The sequence below is a fragment of the Psammomys obesus genome, unplaced genomic scaffold (genome assembly GCF_907164565.1).
Source record: "Psammomys obesus unplaced genomic scaffold, mPsaObe1.curated_primary_1811, whole genome shotgun sequence".
NCBI classification, from domain to species: domain Eukaryota; kingdom Metazoa; phylum Chordata; class Mammalia; order Rodentia; family Muridae; genus Psammomys; species Psammomys obesus.
The window spans coordinates 4,843,759-4,867,394 of record NW_026596073.1 but is presented as its reverse complement, the minus strand read 5'-3'; the positions used below and the strand labels follow the sequence as shown (position 1 = coordinate 4,867,394).

The window sequence follows — 23,636 nt, the reverse complement described above, 5'->3', positions numbered from 1 at the left end:
TCTTCCCAAATTCCTGGTAACCATGGTCTGTTCGGTTACTGTAGCCATTTCGTAAGATGTAAGAGACAGCATACAGAATTCATCTTTGTGTTTTTTTGTCTGGCTTATTTGTCCTAGCATTGTGCCTTCTGGGTTCATCTATATTGCCATGAATTGGTGTCTGCATAATTGAAGAAGACACCTGCCAGTCTTTGAGACTTGTTTTGACAATGACCGTCCTTCACAGATCTCAAAAGCCTGTGATGTGTTTGTTTTGGGCAAGCTGTTCTGATACCCAAGTGAGCAAGCGAGACTGCTTACGTGCTGGTTCCGCACAGTGAGATCTAGGGAATGGATTCATAGGAGCAGGCATGCAAGCTGTGTCTGTGGATCCTAGAGGCAGAGTAATCGTTGAACCTGGTTCATGGTGACCTTCTTGTTGCCAGAATGTGTTTGTCACCTGAACTTTCAGGACCAGGCCTGGCTCATAGGTTAGTCTGTTAGGGCTGAGCTAGAACTCAAGTACACAGTAGTCATTCTGGTTTTTGGGTCCACGGTGGCCAAACCAACTGACATTAGGGTTTTCCAAGGTGATCCTATTTGTCTGTTTTGGTAGACTTGGTTTCTTATCTCACTGAAACCTCTGGCTATAGGATTGGCCAATTAGTATCTGGAACTTGCTTGGATCTTGGTGTCTGGGCCCACAGAGCCAGCATAGTTTCCCAGGTGGCAGGGACTGTCTGAATGCCAGCCTAGCATCAAAATGACTCTTCTCTGGGTGAAGTCTGTGACAGAGAGCCTGATGTCTGAGGCAAAGGGGCCAGCTAGGCACTGGACATGCCTATAGCCTGTATCTTAAGGGTTGGCAAGGGCTTCTGTCCATGTATGTCTTTCTGGTGCCTGGGCCATGGGAGAATAGTCAGGAGACCCAGGTCACAGTAATGTCAGGCGCTTACTTCACTCTCCTTTCCCAGGTGGGACAGTGTCCTCTCTGTTGAGCTTCAGAGCACTGGGAGGGCTGCTGCAGGTGGGTGACACTACTCTGCCCACTCTTCAGGGCACTTCTGTTTGTTGTATCCAAGATCTCTCACTTGAGTCTCTTAGCTCTTTGAAGATAGTTTTGTGTGTGAATGCAATGCTATTAATTACTAAATAATTATTTACTGGTTCCTGAGGATTAATGACTAAGGAAATGAACATTTAATTGGTTCTTTGTTTCCTTTCTTTCTTTGCCTGCTTCCTAAAGCACAGGTCTAAATCAAATCATGCCAACAGCTCAAACTGCTGGTTGCACAAGGAGCAGACATGACAGTGCCCACTCCTACCATCTGGCGGATGTCAGTCCTCCATATTTCCTGAGAGAGGTCCCTGCTGCCTCTCCCTTAGGTCTCCCAGATCTTTCCTATTGCTTCTATACACCGCCCCCAGCTTTAATGTAATTATTCTTCTAACTGTCCCAACCTGACTCTTCAAAACGCCAGCCTCAGCCTACTGGAGCTGCTGTGCACACAGACACAGGGATCTTGAAGGGTCTGTGACGCTCTAGGGCAGTGGTTCTCGACCTTCCTAATGCTGCTACCCTTTAGTACAGTCCCTCATGTTGTGATGACCCCCAACCATAACATTATTTTTGTTGCTACTTCGTAACTATAATTGTGATACAGTTATGAATTGTAATATAAATATGTGTTTTTCAGTGGTCTTAGGTGACCCTGTGAAATATAAGTTGAAAACCGCTACTTTAGGGTGATGCTAAATCATTAAAGAGACCTTGGGAGAGCAGAGTTTAGCTTCTTTGTTTTTTTAGAGCACAACGTGGAGGCTGCAGCTATGTTCCGGAGATCTCGTGTAGCATCAGACTGAAAGCACTTTCCTGGGAGTCTGCTGAATTCACAGCCTTCTTGGCCTCATCTTCTCTTTTGTGCTCCCCCAAGCCCTTACTCATCTCCCTAGAGAGCAGTTCCTGCACACAGATCTTCACGTGGGAGTCTGCTTCAGGGGAATCTGGTACAACATGAGACAATACGATGCTTTCCAAACATCCCGCATGATTTTCCTGAATCGAGTTCAGCGATGTGACATCTGTATTTTGTATGCAGGATAAACCTCTTTGTGGGCTGGAGGAGTCATGGTTGATTCTGGTACTTTCTCTTCTACACTGGGAATAAGAGTTTGAACTAAGGAGCTAAATGAGCGAAGAATTAATGGGTTAGGGGTTGCTTTTGATGTACCAAACAAGAAGTCTGTGTTTCTCGTCGTAACTCCAGCAGATAATTTAAGCCTCGTACCTTCAAACAATATAAGCTTCATTTGTGTAAACCGCTGCTAAGGATGGAATGACAGTGATGAATTTCACCTTGGGCTTGTTTTAGTTCTAAAGAATTAGATGAATAAAGATAATACCTCCTCCTCTCGATTATGATAAATTACCTATCATTTACACTCTGTTAGGGAACAAGGGGAGTGACTAATTTTTTTTTTGTCAGTTTTAAAATTTATCTTAGCCTGCACAGTTCTGTAAAGTGAGGGCATATATTATTTGTAGACGACTGTGAGCTTGTAATCAGTGTGGTTTGGTAATGTGTCACCTAACTGAGGCCTGTTCATTTTTCTAGATAATGGGGCACAGGCAGTAATATGGGATGTGAGGTGAACTGGTGCTATTGTGCTATTCAAGCTAGACATGAAAATCAGTTTCCCATTGATTTGATTTTTATCTATGCAGCAGGAAGCAAATAAAGACAAGGATTAAATGTGATTTCTTTTCTTAGTCATTTATCCTTAGAAACCAATAAATATTAGCACTCTGTTGAAGAGTGAACTCCCTTTAGATAAAACTTTCATTTAGTAGGCCTGGTGTCACACTACTTTTAACCCCAGCACCCTCAAGGCAGAGGAAGGTGAATCTCTGTGAGTTCCAGGTCAGGCAGGATTACACAGTGTGAGACCATGTCTCAAAAAATTTCACTTTGTACAAGTGATATTAATATCCTAATATATATTTGCTATTCAAGAAGCAGCTGGGGGGCTGGAGAGATGGCTCAGACATTAAGAACACTCGCTGTTCTTCCAAAGGTCCTGAGTTCAATTCCCAGCAAACACATGGTGTCTCATAACCATCTATAGCAAGATCTGGTGTGCAGGCAGAATGTTGTATAAATAATAAATAAATCTTTTTTTTTTTTTTTTTTTTTTTTAAAGAAGCAACTGGTTAAGATCACAGACTAGAGTTGCTCTAACAATGTCATTATTCACTGGAATGTAATTTTGACTTTTTTCTCTTTTATGTATCTTCTTTCTATTCTCATGCGTTCTCAAGAGCATAGTCCAGGAAGAGTTGGGTACTTTCTCTTCCTTGCCTCTGTCAGTGAGTGTGTGCATATGACCCTCCTCATGAGGAAGGCTAAGAACTTGAAAGCTAGCAGCCACAAGCAGCTGACCCATCTGAGGCTTGACTTCCACAACGAACATGGACCCCGGAAGACTATAAAGTCAAATGACTGGGGAAGAAAAATTGAAGTTCTCCAGTTGTTGCTATGACACATTTGTTTCCTTTTGCTTTTGTTTAGTCTTTCCTGCAGGAGTTCTTGGATTGCAGATCTTTTCTGCCTCAGTTTTGGAACACTATAATTATGCTAATTGAGTCAAGTGACTTAACAAATATAAAGTGCTTAGAATAGCTCCCGGGATGTTAGAAGTTCTCACTTCGGTTAATTACATTATTGTCCCTTTGCTCCCTTGCTGAAACCTTTAAAGTCACAAGTATTTCTTAATTATTAACTAATTCTTAACTTTGTATTTTGAAACAGAAATAAGGTGATATACTGCGCCATCTATAATATCGACAGCACCCCAAGATCAAATGTATTGGTATATCTGCGGTCATGTCAATACTCACAGTTTATTATGATAAATAGTCTCAGGTCAACTCAGGTGTGAGTTTGTCACTATTTTAAAACTTTCAGGGTGTTAAAACTTTGTGGATCCTATATTTACAGTCCTTATACAAAGACTACGAACCTGCATTGCTGTCTTTCTCTTCCTCATCATCATCATTACCAGGTTGTTATAACTTTTTTTTTTTTTTCTGAATTTTACTTCCTCCCTTGACCCTGAGCAGAGCCAAGGCCATCTTTTAAATTCCAGTGCATAATGAGTATATTTCTACCAACTGCTTTTAAAAATTACTATCTGGAGTCTGGAAAGATGGCTGTCTCAGTGGTTAATAGCACATACTGCTCTTATAAAGGACCTAACTTTGGTTTCAAGAACCCATGTTAGGCCACTCAATAACTTGCTTTTAAGTCCAGATCCAGAGGATCTGATGCCCTTTTCTAAACTGTGTGGGCAAATGTACAACTAGACCTTTATATGGGCACATGGGCACCACACACACAGAGACACATGCGCGCACGCACACACACACACACACACACACACACACACTTTAAAATTCTATATAATTAAAAATAAAATAAATCATTTTTAAAAATTGTTTCTCCCTTATGGGTTATATTGTCCTGTTTTTTTTCATATGTCTGCTATTTTTTTTTATTGGATATTGGATTATAAATTTTGAAATGGCCAGTGCTGGATATTGCCACACATAAAGAGTGCTAGACTTTGTTCTTAAAGGCATTTGACTTATTTTACAATTAACTTTCTACTTTAAGGTCTGCGTTCTAAGGGTCTATCTAGCACAGTCTCTAGGTCAAGGTTATTTAATCCATTATTAAAACATGGTTCATCCCAGGACAATTCTGTAGTCTTTTCTACTTTTCAGCTCTGCAATCTGAGCAAGTAATTTAAATTGCCGAGATCTCAGTGTTCTGACTAATACAAGAGGATGATGTTGAGTTTCTAGTGTGCTGGGAATTAGATGAGACAATGTGTCCAAAGCTCTGCCCACACAGAACCCTCAGTAAGTAATGACCACCACAAACACCACATTTAACAATGAGTTACGGATGGCTTTCCTTTTGAGGCTGGGAGCAAGGCAAGAACACCCATTGTGTCATTTATAGTCAAGTACTTCCAGTGCTCAAAGTCCCATCCAGAATAATTAAAACTGTAATCTACTGGCATAGACACACAGATCAATGGAACAAAATAAAATGGGCAATTTAAAAACTCAAGATTCGTGTGTGTGTGTGTGTGTGTGTGTGTGTGTGTGTGTGTGTGTAGAAATTGCTCTTTTAAAAATATTTTTATTTTTTCTTATGTTTTGATTTTCCACTCTTCTAGAGAGGCAGGGATGATCTGGAAAGAGCTGAAGAGGAATAAATGCCCAGAAGTAGAACTGTTGGAATATATGTGGCTGTACTTCTTTTTTTCTTTTAGGAAACTTCATACATTTTTCTGTAGAAATTGTACCAGTACACATTTCAACCAAGACTGAAAGAGATCCAACTTTACACACACACACACACCATTCTCTCTCTCTCTCTCTCTCGCTCATAAAAACAAACAGCGAAAATGAAAACAAACTACAAAATAAGGAAAAGAATGCCAAAAATGGAAACAAATTCACCCCCCCCCACACACACACCACGTTTTGTGTTGGCCAACTACTCCTTGGCATGGGACCTGTCCTACAGTGTGGTTGATATACCTAGAGAAGCTCCATTGATTATCAATTGCAGACATCACCTCTGCAGTGGCGGGGCCCTGTGTCTGCTCCCTCTCAGTGCCGGCACCCCATCTGGTTTGAAGCTTCGAATGTTCTGTGCATGCTGCCACAGTCTCTGTGAGTTCAGAAATGCATTAGTCCTTGTTGTGTCTGGAAAACTGTTTCCATGGAGTCATCCACCGCTGCTGGCTCTTAGAGTCTCTCTGTTTCCTCTTCCTTATAGATGTCTGAGCCTTGACAGGTGAGGGCATTTGGGACTGAGCACTCTGAAGTATCTCACCCTCTGCATATTGTCTAGCTGTGCCTCTCTGTGTTCGTTCTCATTCATATACTTTAAGGAGAAGCTTCTCTAACGAGGGTTGAATGAGGCATTGCTATATATTCTAGCAATATGTCATTAGGAGTCATTCTATTGCTATGTTCCTTTAGTAGAATAATTGTATTAGGTTTTCCTCCTTGGTCTATCCAGTCTCAGATTCTTGGCCAAGTTAGCAGTCTCAGGTATGGATTCCATCTTTTGGAATGGGCTTCAAATCCAAAAACAAACAACAACAACAACAAAAACAAAAGGTAGTGGCATTTGTGCCACTATTGCACAGTATATCTTGCAGGCAGGTGGCTATTATTGCAGGATAAAGGGTTTATAGCTGGGTAATATTGATACTTACCAAGATCAGGGTCTTGAAATGCATGCCTGTGTTTATCACCGCAATATTCATCATAGACAAAATAACAGAATACAAATGTTCATTAGTAAGTGACTGGATAATGAAAATATAACGGAACATTATTCAGGCTCAACAAAAAAAGAAGGAAATCTGGCAGTCTGGAACAACAATAACAGACGTGAAGGATGTGATGCTAAGTGAAATATACTGGCAACGGGAGGAGGAACACCACTTAGTTCTACTTACCTAAAGAACCGAAATAGTCAAACTCATTAGAGGCAAGGAAGATGTGTTGATGCTGCTAGGAACTTGAGGAGAGAAGAATGTGGATATTATCTTAGCAGACGCCATAAAAGTGTCTTTTATGCAGGACAGATCATTTCAATGGATATGTTATATACTGTGCCTATAATTAACAAATCTGTGCTAGCCTCTCACATTGGAAACTTTTACTGAAATAAAACACTTTCCATGAGTGTAGTGATATTTTATATTGTTTGCATCAACTCATTCAGCTTAAGAGTTCAGTGGAAGAAAAACTGAAGTGAAGACAATAATATCATCCATCATCCAAACATTCTGTCGGAGGAATTTTCTCTTCACCCCACTGACTGCACTTTGAGGGAACAGGAAGAAATGCTAAATGCCAACTCTGGCCTTTTTTGATATTTTCAAAGCTCTTCCAAAAAAATTTTCACATGTAGTTTAATCTTTTGCTCAAGGACTGATAATTGTTGGCTGGTGACTTTTATTCATTAATCGTAACGTGTACCACCATGTTCTTAGATAACTGACTAGTGACGTTTCTAAGTTCTTAAATGTTAATAACCTCCTTTGTCAGATACCGAAAGCTTCAGTTAATCGAAGACTAACACCTTCCAGTAATCAGCTGGATGGTGCTGTGGAAGTTTAATAAAAGAGGGAGTCCCCCTCTCACCTCTGAATCTAGTATATCCCAAAGCTTCGAATGTGCAGTGACTGAGAGGGGCAGCTGAGGTCCAGAACGAGATGGATCTGGAATCAGAAAACACCAGCTCTCTCTCTGCTGAGGGGGAAGCTTTTGTGTCCAGTTCTTACCACACACGGAGTCAATAAATGTTACTGTCCTTCCTTTCCCTTTCCCTTTCTAGTTTTTCTTTCTCTAGGATCCATTCTTCCATACAGATATTTCTCCTACATGATCCTAAATATAAATGATAATATAATATAGCTCTGCAACTGAAATCAGAATAAAAAAAGTAAGGTGATTTTGATTGTTTTTGTTGTTGTTTGTTTTGCTTTTGAGACAGGATCTCACCGTGTAGCCCGAGTTGACCTTGAACCTCCAATCCTCCTATCTCAGCCTCCTAAGGGTTTTTTTTTTTAATTACATTGTTTTACGTATTTAATGCGTGTCGAGGGCACACATATCATGTGTGTGTGGAAGTAATAGGGCAACATTTGCTTGTCTATTCTCTCCTGCTATTATGTATATCCTGGGGATTGAACCAAAGGTCATCAGGCTTTGAGGTGAGCTCCTTTTCTTACTCAGCCACCCTGCCAGCCTGGATCGTCATTGTTGGCCCTGCTCATCACCCGGTAGCCATGCTGCCTGTAATTTTCGTTTCCTCTTTTCCTCGTCGTCAGTATAGCTACAGAATAACTGGCTCTCTAAAACACGACATGGAGAAATATTCAAACTATTTCCAGATTGTCATGCTCTGCTTTGTAAATTCTCTAGGATATTATAATCTACCACTCGGAAAGACCTCTTGGAGGTCAGTTTGTCATATTTCCTCAGTTTAGAGATGAGAAAAGTAAAGTATAATAGAGGTGACTTAAAAAAAAAACCCACCCAGCTTGGCAATGTCAGCTCTAGGGCTCTTCCCTTCTAGTTCAGCTGGTGGGGAAGAATGTGTCCAGCCTTTGGTAGAGCTCATCAGAGACGTAGTTTTTCATTATTAAAGTGGGGTATGCAATTTGAACCTTCAGGGGAGCTTAGTGTGAAAATGTCTGGTTTCTCAGAAGGTTGATGCCAAGATGCCAGTTTTATCTCAAAACAATATCACCGTTTTTGTTGAAGAACTCTGTCAACTTTTCTAAATAATTTCAAGGAGAGAGAAAAAAAAATAGGCTTACTGTTTGGTGAGGGAAATCAGGTGGAAACTGGGAAATGTCCAAGTCAAGTTGGGGAGAGGAGAACAGGTGAGGAGCTCTCAGAGGAAACAGAAGGTATTTGTATATGGCAGAAATGTGGGTGCTGGGTGTGGTGTGAAAGGGTGTCAGCAGCCAGGAATCCTCAAAAAGGCCTTGAAACTCAAGAGAGAAAGGGTGTCTAATCCACGTCCCTAAACACATGAGGGTCTGCATGGCAGAACTCTCAGAAGGCATTGTTGTCAAGACTTTGAAACTGTGCAAATTCGTGCTTTTAAAAAAAGGTCAAATGATGTGGTAAAGGAATGGCAGACCTGAGATTCAAATCTGGGTCTTATAACCTCAAATCTAACAATCTTTCTTTCTGTGTAGCACCATTGAGGAAATGGCGAGTCACAAACTCTGTTCCCCTCTGGATCTCAGTTCCAATTTATTACCTTACTGAAGGTAAGTGCTGGCCAATTCCCCTCTGCCCTCATGTATGTATCCACGCTTACAACCACATGACTTTGCAATTTCTTCCTGTCAGCGAATGAGGTCTGTTTCTCTGCCTCTTGAACCTGCCCAGCCTGGTGATTTAACTCTTGATGCAGCACAGATGATGGCTGATCAGGATAAAGCTTAGTGACAAGAGCTCCTGCTTTCTCTGCTTTGCATTCCTTCCTTCCCCTTAAGGAAATGTCTGAGCTAGCCAACTGGGAGATGAGTACATTCAGTCGGCAGCAGCCTTCCAAAATCAGCCACCTCTTAACCAACCCATCAGCTAATGGAAGACTTATGAGCAGAGCCCAATACAACTGTCCGAGGATGGCTGGACCAGCAGAATGATGTTTTAAGCCATTGAACCAGCAGAATGATGTTTTAAGCCACAGAACATACCCAAACACCACAGGACAGTGCTCCCTGGGTACCCCAGGGACTGATTCCAGGCCCCTGCAGACACCAGAATCTACAGATGCTCATGACTCTTCCATCAGATGAGATGAACGAATCTTTCCACATGACTTAGATCACGTTCAGTCAACTACAACACCCAACTCAGTGCATATGATATATGAATAAGCTTTATTGAATATCCTAGAATAACAAGCAAGCCATCCGTACATGATCCACTGAAGATGCAGTTTTCCCCAGTAACCAATCTGTTTCTTTCCCTCCCTTTTTTTCCCCCCATTCCATTCCCCCTCCCTTTCTTCCTTTTTGGAAACAGGATCTCACTCTGTAGCCCAGACTGTCCTGGAACTCACTTCAAGCCCAGGTCATTTCAAACCAGTACTGATCTTCTTGCTTTGGCATCCTGGGTGCTGGGATTTCAGGGGTGAACCGCCTGGCCTGGTTCCAAATATTCCTGATCTGAGGTTGGTTAAATCCACAGATAGGAATGCGTGTGTATGGAAGAATGGCATACAGTACTGGAAATACATTGTGGCTCCCTCTGGCTCCCTGTAATGTGGCCTGGCTTCTGACAGAGTCAAAACAAAACAAAACAAAAAAGACCCTTCAGTAGAAAACAAAACTTAGCCCAGCCACGCCTTCATAAAATTAAGATTCAACAGATATCCAGGACAGATGAAGCCACTGGACACCAAATGATATGTGTGGCCAAGAATGCCTCATTGCTCTCATCTGGCTGCCTGCTTTATGGATAGATGTGGCACACACAGACTGGCAGAGCAGTGTACTGTCCTCCTGTCCTTGGTAACCCTCAAAAGCAAAGGACACGAGCAACATCTTCCTAGATCAGCACAAGGTAAGTTACGCTTTTGAGAGGTAGGATCAGGATAAGACACGATGGGTCAAAATACGATGTCTCTGGCCTCTGTCTTCACAAGCTCACTTCTTTCCTGAGCGTGGTCCTGGGTCACATCCCTGCCTTGGCAGAATCTGTTCCAGACAGCAGCTCATCTCTAGACGCTGCTGAGCTTGGAGTCTGGAGGGTCGGGTTTCCAGAAAGCCAGGCAAAACCATTTATGGTCTACATGAGTGTGGAAATTCCATATGGTTTCTGACTTATAAAAAGTAAAATAATATTTAAAAAAAAAAAAACCCTACTTCTCTATTTCAGGTTGTTTTCTTAAAGTACAACCTCTCCTGTGGTTATTCGCTCAAGAGAAGTATTTTTAAAGGTCTCCTTTGGAAATAAAAAAAAAACAAAAACGTTATTCAAGTTAGACGTTTGAGCTGTGTCAGCAAGTGTGTGCTGGGACTGTTTGCCAGCAGGCTGTGGGTCCTGAACAATTCCTTGGTGGCTGCTTGCCTGCCTTCAGACCTGACCCAGAAGGGAGATGGAGAAAGATTTGACAGTTTCATTTTACATGTTAATAATTTTTAAAATGTTTAACTAGGTTATAATAACCTTGGTTTTTATAAGTCAGGAATTAAGCCAATTATCCCCATCAACCCCTGCCTCACACCTTTAACTTTGAGATGCAATTGCTCTACAGATGAAAGGAAGGACTTGGGATTTCAACTGTCTGCAGGATGAGGGTAATGCCAGAAGGTTCTAAGAAGGTGTGTCATGGTAACAATAGTATCCTGGGCACTGCCCTGAACATAGAATATCCTTCATTATGTCAGAACCATTATACTTTGGAGTCCATTGTGTGATTTCTTTTTTGATGGCCTAATAGCCCCACCTTCACAGATAAAACATGCATAAAGGGTGATGGAGCAAGAGGTTAAGACACTGTCTTTCATTCCCACACCGATATTCCTTTAGCCTCCCTGGGCCTTCATGAACCACTTAGCATGTGGGGATGACAAACACAGCAAGGTTTTGTCGGGACTGAACGACTTGGGACTGGGTGTTCAGTTCAATGACCAGACCTGTAACGACAACAGTACAATGACAACAGAACGGCAGCGAGGGGGGGGCAGGGGTGTTCCAACAATTGTCCAGAGCACCCGTGCAGACTCCCTGGGCCCTTTTTTGCCCCTGCCTCCCTGCTCTTTCCCACCCGTTTTATGGAATGCTCCTTCGTCGATAGCAGCAGTGTGCCCAGGACACAGAATCCTCTCACATTGCGACTCATATGATTAGCTTTGCAGGTCCCACCATTCTTCCTTTTGACCTAGGACAGGCACCTCTGTTTTCAACCTTCCACTGACTGTACTGACTGATCAATCCTGCAAAAGTGGCATTTGCTCCTCTTTCCACGTTTTAACACATGCTTCCAACTCCTGGAAATCAAGGAGTGGAAACGAAGTTCGGAGGTTTGCACTGCCCACTGATCAGTGGGAAGATGCCTCAGGGAAAGAAGATTTCCGTATTCTTGGGTCTTGCACAGAGGGAGAGTAATTCTCAGATCCTCTTTTCACTGAAGGGAGTGTTTGACACTAGAAAACAGTCCCATTTGGATTTTCCTAAGCAGCTGCAGTAATGACAGCATTTCTGTGGACACTCGATAGTGAGGAAGTACATGAACCAGCAATCCACCACACTTCTCCTGGAGACAGGAGGATCAGTCACAACCAGGAACAACCTGAAAGGGGCATATTATCCACACACCCCCATCTGCTGCCCTGAAGAGACTATACCTCTTCCTAAACTCTGCTTTGTTGTTGTTGTTGTTGTTTTTGCTTGTTTCTTGGCCTACAGTAGGCAAGGAGAGTTAAATCGTTGTTTATCTTCTTCGGTTTTATCTTCTCCACATGCATCTCCCGCCCATGCCACTCCTGTATCACTTTGGGAAGGTAGGAGACCCTACCCTGTAAGGGCCAGCTCCCCCTAACTCTGGACGACCTTGTCTACTGTGTTTCATTTTAGTGTCTTTTGTAATGGACTTTGTAACAATGAGAGTACTGATTATTTGCTCAGGCAAACTTGCTCTCATTCCATATTTTTAAGTAGAAAATAAAATCCCTTTGGTTCCTCTTGGGTCCCATCAATCTGGTTATAGTTTGACTTCCAAGTTCATGAAAATCTTCCGTGACATTAAATTGCACTCTAGTGCACTATTTTTTACTTGACTAAATTGGCACTGCTTGGAAGAACAGTCTGACTGTTACAGTACTTCCTGCAGTAATTTTACCATTCATTTTACTGTAAAATAGGAAAGACCAGATTGTGTTCACAGTGACACTCAGCTAGCGCTTTAACTCCAATATACCTGCGCTCCTAAACTTCGTCCTCCTGTGTTAATGCTTTCCAATATTTGTTGTGAAAGGAAAAGTGGGAGTTGTTAAACTGCTGCTTATAATCCAAGGACATGGTAGTGACTTAACCTTTCTTCTGAATTTCACTTAAACCAAAGTCTCACTGGACTCTCTATCAAAGTCCAAAGAAATTTAGGAAGCACCTTTTAAAAATATTATTATTTAACAATTTCTCAATGCTGTAGCTTAGGCTTGCCAAAGAATATCTTGAACGTGAGTGCAACCTACAGCCTGATTTTAAAAACAAAGACAGTGGAATCCTGCCTCCCTCCTCGTGTGTGTGTGTGTGTGTGTGTGTGTGTGTGTGTTCATGTTTATATTTTCTGAGGCTTTCTTCACTTTACAGCAGTGAAGCAAATGAATAAGGAACTAAGGAAGCGGATGCATTCATAGTGTTCACATATTTGACGGTGCCAACTACAAAGAGAGTTTTACTACTGCTGACTCTCAGAAGAAGACACAGAACACTTCTCTCTCTACATTGGTAGTTCTTGTCCTGATGTAGCTCTATCACTCCTTCATGGAAGCTTTCTCTTGTCACCACACACACACGTGAAATATAGGCACCAACTATAATTTTGCTGTAAATGTCAAGCTACGATCCTGGGAAATGCAGTAATCCCAGCTGACCCTCTGTAACTTCCAGTGTGTATAAAGGTCATCATGTAGCTGTGGCTTCACCATTGGGACATACGGAGCCCACCTCTAAAAATTACATTCAGAAATATGCAGCGTGCTTGAAATGTCTCCCCTAGATTCATAAACATGCTTCAGATTCTTGAGCTGATTGACCATGCTTTCTTTAAAAAAGAAAGTCTAAAGGACTGGGTGTCTTAGATAAAAGCAGCTGTTTACAAACCACATAAGAATGTGGTAGCCTAGGTCAGGCAGTGTAGCCAAGGTTCAACAGGTCCAGATGAGAGAAAGAATAGTAAGTACCCTCTCTCTCCTCTCTCTGCTCATTCTCACTCCTTCTTCCTCTCTGCCTCCTCTGCTTTTTTGTTCCCATTTCCTCTAAGTTCAAGGCTCACTTTTCTTTGCTCCAGCAAACAGTCAGTAGTTGCCAGAACACAGACTCAGCATGACCTCCCAGACTGACCACCTAGTTACAGCCTCCTCCCCTTTTCCTCTTTGTTTGTTTGTTTGAGACAGGGTTTCTCTGTGTAGCCCTGGCTGTCCTGGAACTCAGAGATGCACCTGTCTCTGCCTCCCAGGTGCTGGGATTGAAGGCCTGGTATGTCTCTTAAAGCACGACCTGCCCCATGTCTTGTGGAAGTACTTTTTGAAAACGGACAGAATCCCAACATGTGAAACTGGATTCTTCAATTATGAAACATATTCTCATGATTCCTACGCTTCTAAAGTTTAAGAGATCACACAATAATTGGAATTTATACACTAATTCCAGCAAGAGAAGGAAAGGGGTGGGTGTTGGGGCAGAGGACAGAGACTCTGATTGGCCTCGCTGAACACATGCTATTCATCAGAGCCAACAGAGAACTGAGTTACAGGGTATATGGAACCCCAGGGACCACATCTAGAATAGAACACCATCCTAGTTTTAGCTGCTATGACATACCTGAGAAGCTAGAGCATGCGTCTGGGGAAACACAGAAACACAGGAAGATGAATACAACTACTGCTGCCTCCATCTTTCACATCTCTCTGGTATGTTGGTCGGCAGAACTTAACTCACAGGAAGTCCAGGAGATACAGTTACAGCATTCAACCTCTCCAGCTGCAAAGAAAGGTAGAATGAGAGTGGTTTGATTGAATTTATAGTATCTCCTACACAGTATTTTAAAATGCAAAGAGCTTTATTGATTCTAAGAGAATTTCAGATACGTATACAATGTATTTTGATTAAATTTCCCTCAAGTTGGTATCAAAACATATGCTGAGATTCATAGCCAAACTTTGGGCAGAGTTCAGGGAACGTTATGAAAGAAAGGGGAGAGAGAAAGACCTGGAGAGAACAGGAGCTCCACAAGGAGACCAACAGAACCAAAAAATCTGGGCACAGGCATCTTTTGTGAGTCTGATACTCCAAACAAGGACCATTCGTAGAGATAACTTAGAACCTCTGCACAGAAGTAGCCCATGGCAGCTCAGTGTCCAAGATGGTTCCCCAATAATAGGATCAGGGACCATCTCTGACATGAACTCATGGGCTGGCTCTTTGATCACCTCCACCTGAGGGGGGTGCAGCCATACCAGTTCACAGGTAGACAAAGATGCCAGTCCTGATGAGACCTGAGAGACTAGGGTTAGATGGAAGGGGAGGAGGACCTCCCCTATCATTGGACTGAGGGAAGGGCATAGGAGAAGAAAAGGGAAGGAGGGTGAGGTTGGGAGGGGATGGGGGAAGGTTACAGCTGGGATACAAAGTGAATAAACTGTAATTAATAAAAATAAAATTAAAATTAAAAAATATTAAAAAAATTTTCCTCAGTCCTCCACCTAATTCCTCCCAGGAATTACCACCACCCCTAATTTTATTCTTTCTTCCCTTTCCCTCCCTCCTTCCTTCCCTCCCCCTCCTTTTCTTTTTTTCTGCCTGTCTCTTCTTTCTATCTCCCCCCTTCCAACTCCCACCATCTCCTTTAATAATCCACTGAGTCTAGAGTGATGTGGAACCATCCCCCTGAGCATGGTTAACCTCACAAAGGCTGTACCCTTAAAGAAAAGGGATTCCTGCCCCCTTTCCCCATGCAGCCATCAACTATCCATGGCCCCTTAGTGAGGGGTGGGGGTCCAGGAGCCCTGTTTCATGTTAGAATGTTGGCTGACTTGGTCTTGTGCAGGCATGACACAGTCAGCCACAGCTGCTGTGAGTTCATGTGGGTATCAGTTCTGATGTCTGCAAGAGGGTCCTCCCTGGTCTCTGGTTCTCACAGTCTTTCCACCCCTTCCTCCCTAATGTTTCCTGACCCTCAATGGGGGAAGAGGACACACAGGAGTCTTTATCATTGCTATGCTTATATAGCATTATCCAGAAGGATCAACTCACTGCTTAATTTTAGGTTTTCCTCTCTTTAGAAAAGGAGGGAGATATATCATCATTAAAAACACTCTGCTATCTTAGTTGAACACAAACCCTATTACACTTCAGTGTTGTTAGATTTAAGACACAATCCAAATATTATGCAGGAACCTTCCAGCCCCAGATACCCAAGTGCAATGGATTCAAATCTTGCTCTAGACATCACGACCTATGCAAGCCTCGTGCCTGTCCCCATTTTGTGAATCCAGTGTGGACTTACATCCCTAAGGGCGACTTGAAGTCGTACTTTGACTTCCAAATATACAGGTAGACCTCCTTCCCATCAGAACTTCAACTCCCACCTGGTTACCACACATTCCATTAATAAAACTCCAGCAGGTCCATAGCCGTGAGTGAGGCTAACAGTACTTCACTGTAAACAGCCCTTAACAATAGGCTTGCTAGTCACAAAAAGGTCCTCTGGCCACCCAACTCCTGTGAATTTTAATTTTCTATTTTCTGGTTTCTAACAAACGTTGTCCTGGAAACGGGATGGGAAATCTGTCTTACCTTACCAGAATGGTTTCATTTTCATCAATGGGTATAAATGTATTTGTCTGTAAGCAATAGAAGAAATCAAATTATGATGATGGGAGCAAATAAGGAATTATTTTTCTGACATAACAAGATGTAGGAAGGTAGCCCAGAGCTAATATACATCTTCAATTAGGTCCATGGTCCCAGTGTCTTTCTGCTCCTTCTTTTTCCCCTGGGGTGATACTCTACGTATGTTTCCATGACTATGAAATGCCTGGTCTACTTGCAAGCCTCAGTCATTTCCTAAGTGATTCTAAGATGTTGAGTCTAATTCCCACCTTCATATTGAGCATCCAGGGCTAGAGAGCTCTTATTTTCCCTTAAAATCTAAGTTCCTAACCCGGAGCAACACCCAGGCATGCTCTGGGCTTTGTTCCTTAGCATAGGCAGAGGAAGGAGGGATCCTTCATGAATTTCCTACTTTTGCATAGTTCTGTGGCAGTATAAAGGTTGGCGCATCAGCCCGGGAAATATATTCACAACATTAAGTTACAAGATAGGCTGGGCTCTATTTTTAGACTCGGTTTTTATAGCCGAGACATCATGCCACGATACAGCCATTGCCTGCATTACAAACTGAGTGTAAAACAGCTGAAGGGAAGTTCATTAAGTAAGAAAAGAGCTCCTGTGTTTGCTTGTGTGACTAAGTTGCCTCCTGCAGAGCTCCAAGGAGTAGCACCCCATGCTAGGCATGGCGGAGTGTTTCCACCGAACTCGGATAGTGTTCCCTTCTCATATTCCTGCTGAAGTGTTTCATCCTTAGTCTTCCTTCTTCTCGCCCTTGCAGACTTCTCTTGGTTTAGTTAGTTAGACTTCCAGTCCCCTCATGAGTTCGCCTTATCAAAGCAAGGGAAGGCTCATTGATGAAGCGTCGCCTGAAACACAGGCAAACTAAACATTACCTCATCTAGGCCTTTAGATTTGGGGTTTCCCCATTGTGCTATAAAGTTGAGAGGTTTTTTTTTTTTTTTTTTTTTTCCCAGAAAAGGAAATTGGCATTGACGAGTAAGGAAAGAGGTGGAAAGGCTAGGCAGAGAGGCCCTTAGAACAAGAGCGAGGCCTCTTCCATCCAACCCTGACTATGAAAAAATCAATTTGGTTCTTTCAGGGACTTGCAAAGGAGAAGCGCAGGAAATATCACTCTCTGCTTTCTTCTCTTCTGCACCCTACATCCCCCACACAGCCCCTGAGCACTGACTGGCCCATTGTCTCCGCAGGCTGTGTCCCTTTATCTGCAGTATCAAGTGAGAGCTGTGATCCCTCCCTCTGATCCCGGTCTGTGTCAGCAACGCTGAAATAGACAAGAGGCGATGCCCGCGCCTGTCAGTCTCTGTGCCAAGAGCATGCCCCAGTTCTGCACAGACATGGAGCGCAGCACAGTTTCACCAAAGCTGCCTGGGGTCAGATCCCATCAGAAGGACTTGAGGTGCAGAGTTCTGGGCTTCAATAGTTTCAGCCTATAGGAATTTTATGTACCCTGCTTTTTCCAAGCACACAAATGCACTTATCACCTCGGTTTTACAGATGAAGACATGAGAGATCTAGAGTTAAGGCAACTGTCCACAAGCCTCTGTGAACTGGAGCTGCTTCATAACCTTTCCCTTCGCCTCTAACTAGTCCTGTACTGCATTGCTGAGGACCCCTAGATGTAAAGATTAATCGATTGTGTATTCCAATTCCCCTCATGCAGGTCAAAACCTACAGTGTGTATATCAACATTTCTGTCAGACTGTGACTGTTTGTCACTTATCTTGATTTTTTTTTTTTTTTTTTTGGTCTATGCATAGGGATGACAGTACTATGTTTATAAGGTTATGGTGGGGTTTAAATGAATTACTGTATGGAATGGCCAAATTAACTTAGAGGGTTGAGAATAGAGTTAAAACTGCTCAGTTCTTAGGCTGTGAAACTTGTTAAAATAACAGAGTCTCAATTATTTGTGTGATAGCTGGGTTAAGGGAGAAACTGAGAAACACAGTTTTATAAGAATAACCACAACACAGTTTTCTTAAACTGGGCACCTGGCAGGAAGTCCAGCCCTATTCTCTCCCTGCTCAGCGAATGACTGTAAGCTGTTTTATTGGCATATCAGGGAGCAATTGGGGATGAGTGCTTACACAACCTCGAGACAGGAGATTCTCAGAACAAGGATTGCAACCGGATATGGGGGGGGGGGGCAGAAATCAGCATAATAATGTTATACCTATAAAAAACAGTTTTGTGCAGTGTTTCATCTTAACCCAACTAAACTGCTAGGCACTTGCATCTTGAAGTCTTTTGCAGGCAGCCTGAGCTTCTGGCTGATGCAGTGTGAGTGAAAGCAAAGTGTCTCACCTCTAGGCCTAACTTTAAACAGCCTTTCAAACGTCCTCTCTCCCCTCCCCCCATCCTTTCTTACTTCTAGTTTATGTAGGTAAAAATGATGCCTTGGATAACGCCAAAGGAAGTGTGTTGAAGATGATAAAGCTGTCACCAACCTCTCTGTCACTCTTGAAGAGACGTGCGCTGTCAATGAAGAGAAAACATTTGGGGTACAGTCATTGTAGGAAGATAGCACTCCAATTAGTATATAATCTTCAAATCATGCACATAAGGCTGATCCCATTTATATTCACTCTAACAGGGAAAAAGCAAGGTCCGCATAAGGGCTTTACCATCCCAGGTTGTGCTAACGCAAACCCCAGTCACTCAGTCCATTCCTGCAGGGGCTGCAAATATTCACACATGCTCCGAGGTGAGCTTTAGTGAAGAAATTCTCATCCCATTTTTATACACTGGACAATGACCTAGAACGATAGTTGTTTCTGAAACAGTCTGAATCCAACAGGAAGTCACGTGCTGTATTGATGTTACTGTGACAGAATGTATTTATTTGCCACTTCCTGATTTTCTAAAGGACAGATATTTTAACTTCTGTGGACATCATCTCTCCAATCTGAATTATTAAAACAGCACCAAAAAAAAAAAAAAAAAAAAAAAAAAAAGGCCAGGTGTGGTGGTGCACACTTTTAATCCCAGCACTTGGGAGTCAGAGGCAAGCGGATCGCTCAGTTTGTAGCCTGGTCTATAGAGCAAGTTCCAGGACAGCCAGGACTACACAGAGAACCCTGTCTTGAACAACCAAAAATAAATTTAAAAAAAATTCACAGGATGGAGAGATGGTTCAGCAATTAAGAGCACTTGCAGCTCTTTCAGAGGACCAGTTTGATTTCTAGCACCTGCATGGTGGCTAACAACCATCGGTCTCAGGGGATCTATGCCTTCTTCTGAACAACTTGACCATCACACACACATGGTGCAAAGGCATACATGCGAGCCAAACACCCATACACATAGAATAAAAATGAAAGAAATTGAAAAGATAATAAATTAACCTCCAGGCATTGCTACATACGCCTGTAGCCTCAGTCTCTAGGAAGTAGAGCCGAAGGATCAGGAATTCGGTGTTAACACAGAGTCTCCTAACACAGTGAGGAGATCCCACTTTAAAGGAATGTTTATATGCTCCCGTTTACGCCCAAGATGGCTGTGAGAACGGTTATTTGGGTTGTGTTTCCATTTCCCTTTCTCAAAATGCAATGCCTTTCATATGGTGATGTTCTCTGCTGGGGGTATAAAAGCCTTCAGAAAGCAGAGTGGAACATTAAATAATATTTTTAATATTAAAAAAAAATATACGTTTAGTGGAGTACCTTGCAACTAGTAAGCGCTCAGTAAAATTGTAATCTTCTTCAGGCAAGTGTGATGCTTGGAAACTACCTGTGTGGTGGCACGTGTGTTCTGGGTTCTCTTTCCCTGATTTTATCCACTGGGATGCGAGTTACCATACTATTGGCATACGTCATAAAGCATCACGCTCTGGGATTTTAGAAAGAGGTAATCTGGGCTGCAGCCATGTTCTGGTCAGAGAAAATAAGGCCAGTTGATGGTGTTTAAAAAAAAAAAAACAAAGCTCTTTGCGTTGCTTGGCAACTGGAGTTGGGGAGTGAGCCGAATGTGTAAGTACTGGGGAAGAGAAAGGCACAGAGGTGTACACATATATTATAAAAATAAATGTAACATCCAGATCCGTCCCAGGCGGGTGAGAAAAGCCCTGGCAGTTATAGAATTAGTTGGTCACATAACAGGGAAATTTAATGAAATACTTTGAGGTTCGGCCATTATTCATTTTAGGTATGTCATTATAATTCAAGGACGACGGAAAGTGTTTTAAGTATCTGTTGGAAGGGAAATCCATGGTTTGGAGACTGCGCCGGAGAGCCGTCGCCCTGTGCGGACGTTACCGCCACCGTGTGGACAGTGCTGGAACCTGTGGGGACCAGGAGGTGGCCCGGCTACGGATCCTGTGTTCTTCGGAAAGATTTACTCAATTTACCCCTAAGAGCAAGTTTGAAAAGTTCCCGTAAGGAAGACACTCCCCTGCGGTTTGCGAATATTAACACTCACAAAGGTTAAGATAAAACCACGTTGCTCTTTCCTGTACACACAATACAGTGCAATGCAAATAGAACAGTGACTCGGTACACATCGGCCTTTTTAAAAGCCACCGCGTGTGGTTTTTTTTTTTTCACATGAGTAATTTTCACACATCTCTCTTCCTTGGCGCATGTGCAGACCTCAGTTCCCCAACAGACTACATCCTCGTGTTCTATACAGAGATGTTTCAAATGCCTCATGCTATACACACAATGTCGTGTTTGTAAAAATCCATGCAATACGTTTCTCTAACAAAATAAGCAAACTGATTAAATTTAAGTTTTACCTTTGATAATGAGGCTTTAGCTATGTACCTGTTTATTAATCATTAAAAACTCAAATATATTTAAAATGTTGATCAGTAAACATTCAAATGTTGTAGTTTGAGGTTTTACTCTCTTTCCCTGCCCATGACCTGTGCTTGTTACTGTCACATGGCAGAGACCAGCATGGAAGCCTTTCAAAGTTATTATGTTTCCTATGTGCAAGGTGAAAGCAGTATCAATTCCAGAAGAAAAAAAAGTAATAGGAATGGAAGAAATAGGCAATGTTAACCCAGTTTCAAAATGATTTTTTAGTTCCCTACTCCAAAGGACTTTGTACTTTTAATAATTTTCCCTTTTCCGTCAGTGGACAGCAAGGTTGGGTCCTAATTCAAGGTGTTGACAGCAAAATAATTAGAGCCCCCGGGGCCTGGGAGAGTATTTGATTCTCCTCTGTGGATTAACTGACCAGTTCTCAGCACAGTGGCCCCACAATCACCCCTTCGACTGGGGCTCCCGTGGTCCCCACACTCATCACTTTCCAGAGCACTTGAGACAGTCTGTGCTTTTGTGGTGGGAGAAAGGACTTAGACAGGGAGGACGGGGAGGCAGAGAACAGCTCACCAGAGATTAACGAGGCAAACAGATTTCAGAAAGGAATGCAAACGGAACTCGAGGATAGAAAGAAAATGCTTTGTATGTTAGCACTTCTTTCAAAAGCGTGCTCATACCAGGCAGTCACTGCTTTACTTGCGGAGCCAGACTGTACTGAAGCTCTCCAGAAGGTGGTAGGGGCGATATGAAGTTTCCAAACTTGGGGCTGAGAAGATGGTGCAGTTGTCATGGGAGTGTGAGGTCCTGAGTTTGAATCCCCAGCACTCGCTACATGGCCACACCTGCTGTAACTTCAGTGTTGTGGTGGCAGAAGGTTCCCTGGAGTGTGGGTGACAGCCAGCCTAGCTCCAAGTTCAGCCAGAAAGCCTTGCTCAGGGGAATGAGGTGGTAAGCGGCAGAGGAGGACATCAGACGTCCTACTCTAACCTCATCACACACAGGCACAAGCAGCCACAGGAGTCTAACCGCACCACTCGCACACAAGTGCACACAAACACACTTTTAACGTGGAATTTACCGAGTTCTTTACTTTTACTGCCTTATAAATTAAAAAAGAAAGTATTGGGAGATTCATAGTCATGCTATGAGAACACTTCGACTTTCTAAAAACAAAAACAAAAACAAAAAAACAACACAGCAATTGGGCTATGTTGGAGGCTGTGGTTCCTATTACACTTTGAAATCGTGTCAGCCAGCCTAGCCATAAATTAGACATAGCAGGCAACCCCCATGCTCAGAAGCTTGAAAATACGCGTTCCGTCTGCATGCTCCCTCCAGGGTGGCCTGGCCATGGACTTGTTTGTTGTTCCAGACCCCACATGGCCAAATGACCCTGAGCCGAGACGGCTGGTTTCTGGGCTAAGGGTGAAAAACAGACACAAGAAGCCAGGAGCGCTATCTCCAAACCTCTGCTCCAAGGGAACACGCATCACTTCCTCCCATATTTCTGGGGAACAAGCATGTTGTGGCCGCACAGAGCTCTGCGTCTGAGGGTGGACAAACTTCCTGTGGGAAGCTGCAGCAGATACGTGAGCCAACCTGATAAACACCATTCCAGGCAAAGCGCAGAGGTAGGTGCCTCCTATTGCACAGTCAACGAATGGGTATCAGGCTCTAAAACCTTATGCTAAAGAGTGTAATATTTACAATGCGTTTCATCTTACAGGAGAGTACAGATGCAAGTAGCTGCCTATGGCAGAATGACAGCTGCCATTCATCACAGTGACCTCAGAAACAGGGAATGTCAGATGCCTGAAGACCCCTTGGAAGCCTCCTCCGCCTGAAAGCTCTTCCTGTCTGGAATAACCCACTGTTGCCAGCATCTTTGTGTGAATGAGTGTGAGTGTGCTGTGTCTTTTTACATATTTGTGCAGAAGTGCTTTAAATTTGAAATGCTCTAAGATCTAATCTTTGTATCGTTTCCACTCATTAGGTATTTTCAGATGTGTCCACATCGCTGTGTATAAACCTAGGCATTTCATTTATTCATCAACATATAAACCTAGGCATTTCATTTATTCATCAACGGTGCATTATATGGATAGATCCAATTTATCTATGTTGTCTAGACTTTCAATTTCGTTTCCAGGGGTTTACAGTAAACATCTTTACATATTAGTCTGTGTGTGCTTCTCTGAGATGTATGCCCTTGAAATGACCGGCTCCTGACCAAAACAAAAACAAAAACAAAAAAAACAACCTTCTAGGTTGAAAAAGCCACTTTGCTTCTGCGCACCAAGTTGAAGTTTTATTGATGGCCGCCCGAAAGGGCAGACATTGCAGGACATGGAGTCAGGGGTCTTCTTTCCTGAAATCATTTTTTGTGGCTAAAACAAACCAAAAACCAACCAAACAAAAAAACCAGAGGCAGATTCACAAGCCTTAGATCCCTGGGCTGTGTGTAGAGCAGTTGTTTCCTCAGGGGATGGCAGCGTTGGTGAAGGTGACCGGGAGACAGAAAGCCTGGGGAAGCCCTTAGGTCAGGATAAAGAAGGACCAGGGATATTCTGTAGAGTTGGCCATGTAATCCGAGACATTCACAGTGATGTCAAAAGGGACAACGGAGACCAAAGAGCAAAAGGGACCGTGTATGTTGGTGGATGGTGATTTGTAAGGGTAGAGACTGACAGCCTGCTTGT

At 42.8% G+C, this 23,636-nt stretch overlaps 1 protein-coding gene across 3 annotated transcripts in view; it reads left to right on the top strand.

Moving 5' to 3' along the window:
* Nucleotides 1-23,074, top strand: part of LOC129690471 (uncharacterized) — a 74,281-nt gene extending 51,207 nt beyond the window's left edge. For 2 of the 3 annotated variants that reach the window (XM_055626177.1, XM_055626175.1), the window contains exons 2-7: nt 8,782-8,856; nt 9,620-10,159; nt 18,549-18,675; nt 20,338-20,594; nt 22,310-22,568; nt 22,664-23,074. In XM_055626177.1, coding sequence (XP_055482152.1) covers nt 10,018-10,159; nt 18,549-18,675; nt 20,338-20,594; nt 22,310-22,488 — 705 coding nt within the window. In that variant the 5' untranslated portion in view covers nt 8,782-8,856; nt 9,620-10,017 and the 3' untranslated portion in view covers nt 22,489-22,568; nt 22,664-23,074. The remainder of the gene's footprint in view (nt 1-8,781; nt 8,857-9,619; nt 10,160-18,548; nt 18,676-20,337; nt 20,595-22,309; nt 22,569-22,663) is intronic. The other variant, XM_055626176.1, reaches the window with a different exon arrangement.
* The last annotated feature ends 562 nt before the right edge of the window (nt 23,075-23,636 follow it).